Source organism: Staurois parvus, unplaced genomic scaffold (assembly GCF_062004578.1).
Source record: "Staurois parvus isolate SC_StPar_1 unplaced genomic scaffold, SC_StPar_1.0 ptg000251l, whole genome shotgun sequence".
NCBI classification, from domain to species: domain Eukaryota; kingdom Metazoa; phylum Chordata; class Amphibia; order Anura; family Ranidae; genus Staurois; species Staurois parvus.
Window position 1 is genome coordinate 6,633,839 of NW_028318047.1, and position 15,533 is coordinate 6,649,371.

Genomic DNA, 15,533 nt, shown 5'->3' on the forward strand with positions numbered 1-15,533 from the left:
TTAGCAGCAAAGATGAAAAGTATATACAGAAAATATGCAATCTGGAGTTGCACATTTTTCCAGAACTTAATGATATTTACTGTACATATGGTAATGTACACCGAGGTAAGATTAGGTAAGTTGATTTTGAACTATGGAGGGCCAGCCCTGACCCCAATCCAGAAATTCTTGAAATAACATAGATAAAACGTACCATGCTGATATTAGCCAGACATTACATCCATAATTTTGTACGTTTAAGACATTTGTGTCAAACAAAAGTGTGAACCCAATTCACAGTTTAAATTGTAATTCCTACAAAATGTTTTTCCTTTTTCTTTTGGAGTAGCGTGGGAAAGGGTTAAAACCTCTGCAGTTTTCATTGCCGTCAGTGACCGTAGTGAGTCCCAGAGACCCAACAGAAAATAAAAGGGGTCTCTGGAGTAGAAGAGTTCTCCTGCATTTGGTGACAACTGGCAACAGGAGAGGAAATTGTCCTCAACAAATGTCAAGGACAAGAATGAAAATATTAGCGATTCAAACCTTTTCCTCCACAAAAATGAAACAGGAATATTTTAATTCAGATATTTATCACAAATCAATCTGTCGCTAGTGCACTTATCTCTCTGTGTAAAATTGTCATTCTTATAGCTCGGCAAAAAGAAACCCATACCAACCAAAAGAAACATGAAAAAAGGAGCCAAAAAGAGGAAGAGCCCTGTTCACTGTCAAGTCAGCTTATACACAGGGGAATTCATAAAAGGGTTTCATAGACACATTTTAGAATTCCATTGGGATGCAGCACCCGAATCATGTTTCGGTCACAGACAGGTACAGGAATTTCTCCTTGCCTGCACTGTATCCACACTAGCACCCCTTTCAAAGTGCACCCTCCCTGGCCACTGCACCCATTACACTGACCAGCTGAGTTCATTTTGATTGACCGCTTACAACATTAAGTGGACCCATAATCACTATTTAGTTCAATAGCAGCTGTCAAATCATCCCACTGTCATGTGCTATCAAAGTACAGCGAACCTGATGGAGAACTGGTCTCAGTTCCCAATCAGGCTCTGCCCATCCAGTGACAATCATTTCCTAAACGTGAGCATTGCCAGCCCTGAGACTGGTGCAGGGGCAGACTGACAACTCATGGGGCCCCCGGGCAATAGGGCATCATGGGGCCCGTGTCCTTGCCCTCACTCAAAAAAGCCTAAAAAAAAAACAAAAAGTACCAGGGGCATTTCATGGGGCCCCCTACTGACCCTGGGCCCTCGGGCAATGCCTGAGTGCTTGAACGGGCAGTCCGCCGCTGGACTGGTGTACCTCTGTGCGCCAGCTCACAGCTGGTCCTAATTACTAGCAGTTTCCTTATCTGAAAACTAGCAGTATTTCTTTTAGAATTTTGTCTCTGCCATAGTGACAGGTTCATAAAGTGGTCATGAATTTACAGCATGTATCACTAAGGACACTGGTGCAAATACTTGCCTGAATTAGGTACAGGTATTTCTTAGGGGAACTACCACCATGAAAGTATTAAGATTTTTTTCAAATTCCCAACGATCTTGAAGACACTCTCCCTAATCCCTTGCACATGACAGAAGCAATTGAGTTTTATTTAACAATTGTGATGCGATATAGCGCTTTCAGCTAAGTACATGCCAGTTTTAAAGAAAGACCACTGGTATGCAAGCATGTGGAGAAGAGGTATCCCAACATATGTTATGATCATGCTTGTTCCAGGTTAGCGGCACATTAAGTAGTGAATAGGAGAGGGATGGCATCATGCAGCCAGGTAGCTAGCACTCTCATAAGCAAGTCAGCAATGACTGCTCCCATAAATCTTTCCTGACGTTTTGTTTTACAGTATGAAACACACCAGCATTCTAAACGGTGGTGGACCCTTTCTGCAAAACCAATTTTTATTTTTTTTTAAAAAAAGTTCCCTTCTTCCCCGCATATCCAGGGCTAGACTATTTCACACCCTAGGCAAGACCAGCTACTTGCAATTCCCCCTCCAAAAACAAAAGAAACCACACACACACACACTTCACTTGCAGTTCTACCTCACCCCTCCTAGCACACATCCTCTTTCCCCTCAAAATGTTCTACCCTAGCACAAATCCTCTTCCCCCAAATCCCCTCCTCCTAGCACAGCCCCTCACAATCCCACCTTTTATCACACATCCCCCCAAACCCCTCCTACTAGCACAAACCCCTCCAAATTACCCTTCCCAGGACAAATCCTTCCTTCCCACCTAAATTCTCTTTCCTAGCACAAATCCCTCCCCAATCCTCCCTTCTAGCACCCCCCCCCAATCCTCCTTCCTAGTACAATGCCCCTTTCCCCAATCCCCCCTGTGAACACAAATCCCACCCCCTCCCAATCCCCTCTCCTAACACAAATCCACTCTCCCCTCCTAATACAAATCCCACCCAGTCACCCTCCTAGCCCATATACCACCAATCCTCTTCCTTCAACCCCAATGCCAAAAGGACAAATTCCCTCAAAACCCTCCTCTAGCTAAAACCCCTCCAAAATATCCTTTGATATTAATGGTCTATTTACATCTTTACTGTGCATTAATGCACAGTATGCCACGTTAACACGCATTGCACAGCCTATGCATTTGAATGGACATTCTGACATTAAAAAGGTGCATGCGCCTTTTTTAGCAGTACAGCACACCACCAACCATGCATTGGGATACCATTCAGAATTAATTCACACCATTAAGGCAAGGAGTTGCAACACACATTATATGCTGCATTGCTATTCATTCTGCAGCTCATAACATACTTTGACACATTACCATAACAGTGTGAATCTGACTTAAGGGACAGTTCACACCACATGCATTTTAGTGTGCTTTTTTCTGCCTCTAAAATGCACAGAAAGTAGGTTATATGGTTGTCAATGTCATAGTTCACATCAGTGCTTGCAGTTCCAGATGCAGGAAAAAAAAAAAAAAAAAAAAAAAAAAAAAAATTATATATATATATATATATATATATATATATATATATATATATATATACACATACACACAGGCTGCATTTTTCCTGCACAGGACTGTACTGGAACAAGGTAAAAGTCCCTATTTACATTGAGGAAAAATTAACTGGGACGTGTCGAAACCACACATGCAGGAACGCATCCAGAGAGCATCTGCTTTGGGTTTCTACAGTGTGAACCAGCCCTAGGGATATCGCTACACAATGTGACATCATTCTCTAAACACCTGGAAATGAATTATAATTACCCTTACCTCTTTGTTCCTTCCTTCTGAAAAATTTGGGACACATTCCACTAGTTTGGCCATGGTTTTCTTCTGTTGAACCCTTTTAGTGAAATAACTTACTCCCCCTATGAAGCTGTCTCACTTAAGCTTTCTAAAGGCCTGCTGTTTTCAGGTGTTAAAAATTAACTAATTATCTTTGGCCTTGGCTGATCTGAGAAAGGATGTGTCTGTTAAAATTGTGCAAAACAATATTATGTCTGCAGGAAAGGGGGCGAATGTCCAGACAAACATCACTAGTGACTGTGTCCACTTAATATTTAACAAGTTGTTGTGCAAATTTTGCTAAGCAAACAGAAAAATTAAAGGATTGTGTACGTTTTGTGATCTTTTGTGATCATATATTACTTAAAAATCTAGTGATTTAAAATGTATTTAATAAGACAAGGCAAATTAAATTAACTCATATCAACCAATCAGAATTAATCGTATGCTGATCTAAACAGAATGAACTGAAATCTGGTGACTGTTTTTTTTGCCTTACTTAAGTTTGTATAGTTAAAGTGGAAGAAAAGACCAACTCTAACTATTTTTAAAAAACATCTCCTTCTACCTATCCTGATCCAAGTGTGTTTGCATTCTAGGTTTTTGGTGCGGCAAACGCACAACATACTGTAATACAGGACTGTTACCACATTTGGGGTGCTACTAAAAATATAAAAAAATTAATTTTTTATGTGTTTCTGAAAATGGGGCAGAAACGCATATTTCTGCTCACGCTTCCACTATGCTCAGGTTTGAATGCAGCATAAGAGCCTTCTGGGCCTGACCTGACAGTAGATCCCCAGGGAAGACTCATGGTTGAGGAGTTCATTACATAACGTGTCTGAAACTAATGTGCTATACACTGTATGACCTAAAAGTGGTAGTTCCGCTTTTCTGCCTTTCCCCCTACTCCACTGCCACATTTGGCACCTTTTGGGGGGTAACAGGTACCTGGTTCAGCACTAGAACTACACAAAAAAATGAGAACCTGATTCAGCACCCCCGTAGCCCTCTGGAACAGTTCCAAGGTCCCAGAGGACTGAAGCCCATTCACAAGCTCAGCATGCTTCCCGCATGAGTAAGGAGCCAGTGGTGAAGCCGCAAGGCTTCACTGCTCGTTTCCCTTAGTCAATGACGCCAGCACCAGACTGCCAATTGAAGAATTGGCTTGGGGTGAGGACACTGCTAGATGCGTGGACAGGTAAGTGCCCTACTATTAAAGGTTAGCAGTCACAGTATTTGTAGCTGCAGACTTATAATTTTTTGGGGGGAGGTAGGGGGGCTGGAACTCCACTTTAATGGAACTGTGGTGTCTTCAGTTGAACAGAGGAATACACTTCATTGTACCAGTGTGTTATGTAACCTTCTTCAAGTAAATTGTTTAAAAGGCAGTTGGTGTCATTCGTTATTCTGGGTAACCGACCATTGGCCGGGAATACGTGAGAAGGCGTGCCTATGACCGGGAGTATTTGTGACACAATATGATGGAGTTTCTCCACAAGAAAAGTGTGTGTGCCCTATCTGGAGAAGAAACAGCGAGGGACCTGGGGCAGCTTGGCAGGAATTGCTGTCCAATTTAGGTCCCTTACATTCGGCTCCAGATTCCCTGTATAAAGGAGCATGTAGGCAGGTACCTACTAAAGTGCTGCTACCTCATTGTATCATGGTCTCTATGTGTTGTGTTTGTGTTGTGTACTTTAGATATCTGACAGGTCTGCTGCTGGTGGAGGCCATTAATATCAGGGGAAATCTGCCTCCAGAGAGAGATCAGTCCATGTGTGGGAATGGTTAGAGGACTTCTGTGAGTAGTTAAAGGGCTTTGCTCTTCAGCACCCCCCTGATGAGAACCCATTGATTGGACTGTAGCTTACAAGGGTATAGACCAGATAACAGGGCATGGTACCAGGGGCAGCACTACTAGCTCATGTTACTGTGAAAATGTATTACACTGTATTGTAAGAAGACGTTTATCAGTAAAGAATTTAATTGCTTAAGAGTCTTTGCCTGGTCTGACGTTATTCAAGGTCTCTTAGTGGTGTATGCATGGTGTATCAAATATCTAATAATGGTGAACATGACAGCAACCTTTGGGGATGCAGGGCAAGAAAACCATGTACCTGAAGGTGCTGCTTTGTTAATCCTTTTGGGTGGTGTCCAGGGACAGACTGACAACTCATGGGGCCCCCAGGCAATAGGGGATCATGGGGCCCCTGTGTCCTTGCCCAAACTCAAAAAAGCCTATGAAAAAGGTACCAGGAGCATCTCATGGGGTCCCCTACTGACCCCGGGCCCTCGGGCAGTGCCCGAGTTTCCAAATGGTCAGTCCGCCTCTGGTGGTGTCGCTACTTGTATCCAAAGGTACAGGTGCCTAGTAGATAAAATCCAGCTGGCCGGAATGTTGGTGACTTGGAGGAGGTGAAAAGGTCAGTTAGTGAAGAGACCAGTATGCTTGGGCTCTTTCCTTAGCGGTTAGTACCACAACTTGCATCCAGCTGCAGTATGGGGTATCTTAGGGACCTGGCCTGAATGTTATGGGAGTAAGGTCTCAAGAGGGAGAAGCACAGTGTTAGCTTTCCAGAAAGGCTGAGGGCAGAATGTCTTGGAGTATGGAGCAAGTGTACATCAGCTGGGTCACTAGGGAGAGTGACAGGACATAGGCTGGTGGAGTTTGGTACACACTTCGCATTGCCAGTTCTGGACTGCTACGCAGTTTATTAATGGGCTGAAGTGAAGCAGCTTGGCCGGGCTGTCACAGAGAGAGAGATCAGTGGAGAATGACGGAGAGAGTACTTGAATATTGGGGACATTTGGCAATCACTAGGGAGATCAATCCACTATGAAATGCTGTTTTCTTGGAAACTTTGAAAAGTGTATCACTCAAATGAAAGCAAATCATGCAAATGAAAACATTTATTTTTCGTACAACATACAAATCACAAGATTTGCTAGTTTATAAAAGCAACAGTGAATGATAGATCAACATGAATCACTAATTCCAGGTTTTAAGGAAAGTGGAGGCTATTCTGTGCTTTTACTTGCAATTCTTTAAAGTGGTTGTAAATCAGACATTAAATGGGAAGAAAGCATATCCCTCATTAGTGTGCAGTTGTCTGCATCAAAAGCACTAAGTGTCATTTATCTCTGCTGCCCCTTTCCTCTGCTATCTGCATGAGTCACTTCTGACAGGTTTTCCTGAAACCAAGAGAAAAAAGATGCAGGGAGCAGGAGCGGACTGACAACTCATGAGGCCCCCAGGCAATAGGAAATCATGCGGCCCCTGTGTCCTCGCCCACACTCAAAAAAGACTATGAAAGGTACCAGGAGAATCTCATGGGGCCCCCTACTGACCCTGAGCCCTTGGGCAGTGCCCGAATGCCTAAATGGTCAGTCCGCCCCTGGGGATCTCCAGCACACACCTTGTGATTGACAGCCTCAGCTCTGTTCCTGTGTGTTATGTGAAGTGGGGTGTGTCTCTTCCCTCCAATGAGCTCTCAGATCTCTCCTCACTAAGTTCTGCAGTGTGTAATTTCAGCTCTCCACCCCCTTTTTTCTGACCACTCAGACAAGCTTTATAAGTATGTAGCACCCTCCTAGATAGCCAGGGGGAGCTAGATTAGGTTTTCAGCTAGAAAGGCTGAATAGAAGGGATAATTTTAGGTCAGGGCTGAGAGGCTCTGCAGGTTAGCTCCTTAACACTTCCCCCTGCTCTAGATTCTTAGAGAATATTCTAGAAGCAGTGGGCGGGAATGGAGAGGGGCTGGCCTGAAAACGTAGAGGACCTTGGCCAATCTCCAAGCAGGATGACTGGCATGGGGCCAGGGCAGCCTTTAAATTTGCTAGAGCCTGCACAGCAGCAGGAGAGTTCAGGTGGAAGATGGAGTAAGAGGAAGAGAGGAGCAGGAGCTTGGGAGGGGGCCCAGTTGGAAAGGGGCTCAGCTACAGGCAGTGGCACTGGAAAGGAGGAAAGCTCAGGACCTCATTAGCCCCTACAGCGAGGACCACCTGTGCAGCGGAGAAGGAGGGGCGCAGCAGAAGACCTAGAAGCAGTAACCAACCCACCAGCTCATAGGACTGAGTAAATCTACACCCCCTGGACCAGCAAGGGAAAGAGGCACTCTAGTGGGAAACTGGATTAGCTTTCTTGCAGGGATTGTTTTACATTTAAAGTGACAGGCAATGGATCCCCTGCCCAGAGATAGAAGAGGAGTATCTGGAGTCTGGGGTGGTACACCAGGAGAGTCTGGCTATCTCTCTAAGAAGAGGACATTTATTTAAAAAGACTCATACATAGTTCCAGGAAGATTGTTCTCAGTTACTGTTCCCTTGGGCATCCCATACACCCCCTTACCCCATCCAGGTTATTCATCCCCTATTAGAATCCAAAAAAAACAAGCTCAAGGACTGGTTACTGTCTCCTGGATGTAAGTCTGTGTGGAAAGTGCATGTTGCCTGGCTGTGTAGGATTATAGAATTCAAATCTCTAGCAACTCCTAAGGGGTAGTGCTACATATATTTGAACAGATGTAGAGAAGACAAGACTACAGATAGACAGGTACAACTTATGAAAGAGAATTGTTTCTCCTAGATTGTAAGCTCCAAGGAGCAGGGCTCTCCTATCCCTCTTGTATTGAACTGTATTGTTGCTGTATTGTCTCCCGTTATATTATAAAGCATTGAGCAAACTGTTGGCGCTATATAAATCCTGTATAATAATAATAATCTCTGTTTATCACCTGAGACCAGTCACTTCACTAGGTATATGTAAGGGTTTACAACCATTTTAGTGTCCTGGTTTACAACCACGTTAGTGACAGGGCATCTTGAAAAATAAATGGCCATTTATTCCATAGCACCTACACTGTGTGCTGATGTACACAAGTGTGAATGTGGCTTAAATAGTACTGGGTGTAATAAACTTACTACTTTAAAGTTTTAGCTAAGTATGCATATGGTAAAATCTGTACAAATTCCTATACTTGGATTTATTGAATACCCAACAAATTTGGTTGCAGCTGAGGGTAGATACAGCTCAAATACTATCCACCCAATATTTGGTAATGGTGGTTTCTAAACTATCAGAAAACACATATTTGAGAGCAGTAGTCATTTCTGTTCTATGAGGTGGGAGAGCCTGCAGGCAGGGATGGTCTTGTGCCTAGAATATCTAAAACAGACCAGATGCTTCATGGACTGGTGTTTATTCTTCATTCTAGTCAAACAGGTTTTCACATGTACAAGGTTTTTTTGTAAAACAAACACTGCATTGCTGAAGATCGGGGATCCTTAAATCACATGCAGAAGCAGAGCTTGTATAACATATACAGTCATTTTTCCATTATTCACACTTCAGATAAAAGTGATCCTAATGGAAAAATGTGCTGCTCTGTATTTTATAAGTGTCAACTAGAATGACAAATGGATCTCTTTTTACCTCATTGCATTTATTTTCCAAAGATAACATTGATAACACAGATATATAATAGCTACTATTGCTGACCCTGCCTTCTATAAATACTAGTTGCTTGACTGTCATGCTGATCTAATGTCTATGAATTAATGATACAGAACAAGCAGCAGATCAGGTGTCCTTACTTGGCTTTGACAAATCTGCTTAGTCAATCCATGACTCAGAAAGAATTAAAGTGACATTAGAGAATAAAATGGTACATGTTACACCCATATTCAGCGTATAACATGTTATGTTATGTATAGACTGGCCCCCGCTCCCCTGCTTTGACAGCTATCGGAAGTGCATTAAAACAACCATGGATCCTATCACTTCCTCAAAACTGCCTCAGCCCATGCCCCAATGTAAGTGTGATTTTAATAAATATTGTTTTTTTACTGACTTACTACACTATATGAGGCATTCTTTCATTTGGGTGAGGTACTGGCATCCGGAGGAACAGAGGATATCCATTATATATGAGAGAAGTGGATAGCCCTCTAGTGGCTAAATAAGATATTGCAAGGTCCGAATGAATGAAGAAGTCTTATTAAAGAAAAGTTCCACCTGAAAAAAAAGACAGCAGCTACAAAAACTGTAGCTGCTGACTTTTAAAATACAGCCACTTACCTGTCCCTCGGTCCAGCGGTGTCCTCCCCACCGCTGATTTCACCAGCCGTCTTCTCTCCCTGGCACCAGCATCTTCAGTGTGGGCACCCAACTGTGACAGCTTGGGGCTTCACAGCCAAACACCCTCTGTGCTTTGTGAATGGCCCCATAGTTTTCTGGGACCTGTCACATGTCTCAGATGACTACAGGGAGGGAGGGAGGGGGGAAGGACAACTTCCACTTCCAATCGCAGCGGAAGTGGGAGCAGGTACCTGTCAAATTCAGGTATCTGCTCCCCAAAGGTGCCAATCCCTGATGGGGATCGGGGGACAAAGGCTTAAAGCAAAACTTCCCCTTTTGGATGGAGCTCTGCTTTAACCAGGGGCAGACTGACCATTGGAAACTCGGGCATTGCCTGAGGGTCCGGGGTCAGTAGGGGGCCCCATGAGATGCCCCTGGTACCTTTTTCATAGGCTTTTTTGAGTTTGGGCAAGGACACAGGAGCCCCATGATCCCCTATTGCCCGGGAGCCCCATGAGTTGTCAGTCCACCCCTGGCTTTAACCACTTTTACCCCTTTCCTGCCCAGGGCAATTTTCAGGTTTCAGCGCTCTCACACTTTGAATGACAATTGAGCAGTCATGCAACACTGTACCCAAACTAAATTTTTATAATTTTGTTCACACAACTAGAGCTTTCTTTTGGTGGTATTTATTCACCACTGGCTTGTAGCCAGAAAATCTAATGGACCTCCCTTTTTGCACAAAATGCAGAACACATCCCCACCTCTCTTAGGGGATCGTAACTTTTCAATTACCTGAATCAAAACAGCAGAGGTATCACCAGAATGACAGTCACTGAAATGTCTGGCGACATTAGTGGGATGTTGTTTTTCTATGTCATAGAGATCTCTCAAGCCCCTGGTAGTCCTACCAACTACCTGGCAAATCTTACAGGTTATAACAAAACACAACATATCGACTATTGCAATTAAAACAATAAATGAATTCTGTAAGCTTTGCCATTTGCAGTAGAACTCACCATATTACCACCCAAGACGTGGGAATAACACAGGTAATTTGTAATTTTTTGTTGTCTTTAAAGTTCAAGCAAGTGGCGGACTGCACACTGAGCGGATAAAAAAAAACTCAGGGACAAAAAAACTACCCAAAGATGGAGCTCTCTTTGAAAATAAATTGATGCCATCTTTTAACAAAGTGGCACATGTCTGAGCATTACATAGCAGAGACAAATACCAGTCCATGATCCCCCTAATTTCACCAAACCCCAAATCCTGTGTGGACAAAGTTAACTTATTCGCTCTTTTAAACTTCCCAAATATCTTCTTCTTTAACAGATCTGTTTTATTTTTTAGCCTTAGCTACAGTATGGCTCCTTTCAGACAGGGTGGACTCCATCAAGCAGATCTGCCTACTCAAAAGGGCATCTCTCCACTGAGCAGACAGATGACAGGACCATGTCCATTCCGCTATGCAAAGTAGACAGGGACAAAGCCCACTGTTCTCTCTGGGGCGTCAGATGCAAACGGACCGCCAGTCCATTTCCATTTGACTGTAATCTGATCCACCAGACGGATGGGGAACAGTCTGTCTTCAGGGGATCAGGCATAGAACAGAGGCAAGCCAAGGTCAGTACCAGGAAATCAGGCAGAGAATAGTCAGAGGGAAGCCGAGGTCAGCACTAGGAGATCAGGCAGAGAATAGTCAGAGGAAAGCCGAGGTCAGTACCAGGAGATCAGGCAGAGAATAGTCAGAGGCAAGCCAAGATCAGTACTAGGAGATCAGGCAGAGAATAGTCAGAAGAAAGCCGAGGTCAGCACCAGGAGATCAGGCACAGAATAGTCAGTAGCAAGCCAAGGTCAGCACCAGGAGATCAGGCAATTGACACCCGTTTGGTGTTTTTGAGTTTGGAAAGGGTCACCTGCCTCCAGCTGCTGTGTTTATTTTTGGCCAAGGAACTGAACTTTTGCTCTTATGTCTCTGCAGCACGCAAATGTCCTTCCGCAAATGTGATGATGCAATTCCGGTCCAGTCTGGGAGCTGGTCCTGTGTGATAACGCATTTTTATGCACAATCATGGCTCCCACCTATGCAAATAGATTTTCTTTTATGTGCAATATATTTATTATGAAAACTATTTGACTATAGTTCCTCAGATTGCAACTAGGGAACCTAAAAAAAAAAACCCACAAAGGCCCACATTGACATGTTAAATACTCTACCTATCAACCAGCTGAATTCAATTTTCCCTGAAATTCAGCTTTGGAGCTGTTAACGGTTTTTTTTTTTAAATTAGGTGTGGTGTATTTTTATTTAACACCTTGCACATGTGCAGAATAAAATGTTTATTTTGTAGATTTGAATGGATGTTAATACATTGCACTTAAGGGGAAAAAAAGGTATATGTAACAGCAGAGAACATGGACATATGATGAATCCGTTCTGTGAACCAATATGACCACAATTCTTTTTTTTGCAATGTCCATGTTGAGGGTTAGGCTCAAAAAAGTTTTAAATTCAGAAACTGTGATAGGTTTCCATGCAAATCATCTGGAAAGAGATGAATTTTGGATGGGTGGCCATGTATTGTTGTGTGTATAAATTGCTTTGGCCCACAATCAATAGATACAAATCTTCTGTGAAAAGCAGCGGAGAGGCTAAACCAGGGGTGGGCAAACTTTTTGACTTGAGGGCCACAATGGGTTCATATATTGGACCCGGGGGCCGGACCAAGAGTAGATGAATAATGTGTATGTGTCATCCATAGTAAGTATAGTAATATTCCCCCATAGTAAGCATAGTAATTAATCCCCCATATAGTAATTCATCCCCCATAGTAATTCATCCCCCATATAGTAATTCATCCCCCATAGTAATTCATCCCCATATAGTAATTTGTCCCCCATATAGTAATTCATCCCCCATATAGCAATTCATCCCCCATATAGTAATTCATCCCCCATAGTAATTCATCCCCCATATAGTAATTCATCCCCCATATAGTAATTCATCCCCCATAGTAATTCATCCCCCATATAGTAATTCATCCCCCATATAGTAATTCATCCCCCATAGTAATTCATCCCCCATATAGTAATTAATCCCCCATATAGTAATGCATCTCCCATATAGTAATTAATCCCCCATAGTAATTCATCCCCCATATAGTAATTCATCCCCCCCATAGTAATTCATCCCCCATATAGTAATTCATCCCCCATAGTAATTCATCCCCCATATAGTAATTCATCCCCCATATAGTAATTCATCCCCCCTATAGTAATTCATTCCCCATATTAATTCATCCCCCATATTAAGTCCCCAAGTCCCCCCTGTGTCAATTCACTTACCTTTGCTCCGCGGATTCCTCTTGTTCCCGCGCCGTTCCGGTGTAGCATGAAAATCTGTCTCCTATGAGGATCTGTCCCCCTCGACGTATCTGCGCATGTGCCAGTTTCAGGCATTAGCAGCCAATCGGCGATCTCCGGCACATGCGCAGATACGTCGAGGGGGACAGATCCTCATAGGAAACAGATTTTCATGCTACACCGGTCTTCAGGGCGGACTGTGAGAGGAGCCTAGCGGGAGCCTAGCTCTGCGGGCCGGATTAAAAGGTCCGCCGGGCCGTAGTTTGCCCATTGCTGGGCTAAACACTAGTGTTGGCAGTGAACAGGACTGATCATGCTAACATTGCATTTTTGGGGACACTGTATTAAGAGGGCACTAGTATAGTTCTGTTTGTGGTCAGTATATTGATCCGTACAAACACTCTACTAGTAGTGGCAGTGATTGGCGACCTATAGCGTGAATGAATAGTGTGCAGGCAATCTAACGCTAGCTGACCTTGGCTGGGAGGGGCGCTAACTGACCCTGATGCTATCTGATGTCGCTAGTGGCAGTAATACAGCGATCAGTGAAAAATTCTAATACTGACACTGTACTAATGGCACTGGCTGGGTGACAGGGTGATAAAAGGGTTAACAGGGGAGGTCAAAGTGTTAAATCTGCTAATCTAATGTGTGTGTGTAAAATGTAGTGCTTTTACACAGTGCGGTGTTCTCTCCTCTCTCCCTGGACCAGCAAAGGGTCAGCGGGGGGAGCACACATGCGTGCTCACACTAGGAAATAGTATTACTAATAGTAATACTAGAAAGTGATGTAAAGATACGTCGCGTTACTCAGAGCAATTGCTCACCTGCACATTGCAGGTGGAGGTTGGCAAGTACTTAAAAAGAAAAAAAAAAGTTCTCAGTATTTAACCTTTTTCTTTTAACATCATTTTTATTTTATTCTTTTTTTTATACTTTTTTTTTAATGCTTTCATCAGAGTAGTGCAATGTTACCATAGTAACATTGTACTACTCTGAGGGTAATTGGGAAATATATATATATATATATTATTTTACACTTTGCATTGCAGAAGCAATAGATCATTGCTCCTGCATTGCAATGCTTGCTTTGAACTTTCATGAATGGGTCAAGTTTATGACAGTTAAAAAAAAATACAGTGATCTGTGATTGGGTACATCTGGTCACATGATACAGAGTGCTGTGAGTGGACCATGTACCATGTGAGAGCTGTGGGCCAATCACAGCTCACCAGGGACAGAAGCAACGCTTTGCTAGCATAGCAATCAAATGATCACCAGGTCCTGATTACCGGGATCCGCATTCCTCCGGACACAGCGTTAGCAGGAGGGGGAACATGGGGGGGCTGCATGCTCGCTCGGGTGCATAGTGCACTGCCCCCTCCGGAAGAAGGGACCTGGTGAGCAGCGGCGGACAGAGCCATGCAGGGCTGCCATCAGTGGGGTGCCACTGGTACTCCTGTAGGTGGCTCAGACAGCAGGAGGATCGGTGTGGTGGGGGAGAGCAGTTGTAGAAGGATGCACTGTGTATCTCTCCCTTCAGCAGCTTAAAGCAGGTTTGAGGTTTCACGCCCTCTCCCTCCTGTTGGCTTTCTGCTGCTGGAGGGAGAGACAGACCTGGCTGGATGGAGGGGGTGCCCTGGTGTTCCTGAGTAGCCGCTCTCCGCTGAGCTCCTTCCCCTGTCCACACTCAGAGCTAGGACCAGGGGACAGCCTGGAGCAGGGAGAGAAGTGGCTGAGAGGAAAGAGCCCAGAGGAGGTGAGCTGTGATGTGTTTTCTGGGCTCTCCCTCCTGTCATCCATCCATCTCATGAGACACTGATAGATCGGATGGGACTGTATGCACACGGGCGGGCGGGCGGTCTTTAAGTGGTTAAAGTGGTATTAAAGCTTTGTTTTTTATTTTTTATAAATAACAAACATGTCATACTTACCTGCTTTGTGTAATGGTTTTGCACAGAGCAGCCACGATCTTCCTCTTCTCGGGTTCCTGAACAGCACTCCTGGCTCCTCCCCCTCAAGCAGTGCTTGATAATCTCCAACGACCATCAAATAGACAGATGAGATGCAAAAAAGCAGGGGGGAAACCAATAGTGTAATACTGTAATACTTTTTTATTCAATTATAACCGAAGTATTATTGCACTCACATGTCATAAGACAATAAAGGCTTTAAATGGTATAAAACGTTGAGGTTCCCACATCAATAGGTAATAGACTGGCAACACTTGGTAGTTCCCACATCAATAGGAAATAGACCGCTAACTGTGTGATTCCCACATCAATGGATAATGGACTGGCAACTGTGTGATCCCATATCAATAGGTGATAGACCGGCAACACTTGGTAGTTCCCACATCAATAGGAAATAGACCGCTAACTGTGTGATTCCCACATCAATGGATAATGGACCGGCAACTGTGTGATCCCATATCAATAGGTGATAGACCGGCAACAATGGCTTCGGAAGACCGCTGATGGCGTGCGCTCCACTCTCTGGATGTGACGTCACAAAGTCCTCGCTGGAACTGGAAATTATGTCAATGCGTTTTGCCCCTACTCCAGGGCGTTCTCACAGTCCATTTGATGGCCGTTGGAAATTATCAAACAAGCATTTCTACTGTGAATTTGATTTATTCCTGGGAACACACTTCACCAATAAAAGCTTGTTTGACTCTTAAGCCATAGAAGCTAAAAGTCCATCAAATCTGCTGAGTGTGGATTGTACCAGAAGGTGATCACGGATGGTGTGGGGATATCATTTAAAAAACACTTTTCGTTTTGGCCCCATTTTTTTATTGAGCACTTAATCACCGTTTATTTGGGACA

The 15,533-nt window shown here is 43.8% G+C and overlaps 1 protein-coding gene across 1 annotated transcript in view; it reads right to left on the minus strand.

Moving 5' to 3' along the window:
• The window catches only part of FTCD (formimidoyltransferase cyclodeaminase), a 51,958-nt gene extending 48,554 nt beyond the window's left edge, over positions 1 to 3,404 (minus strand). Inside the window, exon 1 of the mRNA XM_089680870.1 lies at positions 3,249 to 3,404. Coding sequence (XP_089536996.1) covers positions 3,249 to 3,302 — 54 coding nt within the window. The 5' untranslated portion in view covers positions 3,303 to 3,404. The remainder of the gene's footprint in view (positions 1 to 3,248) is intronic.
• Positions 3,405 to 15,533: the final 12,129 nt, after the last annotated feature.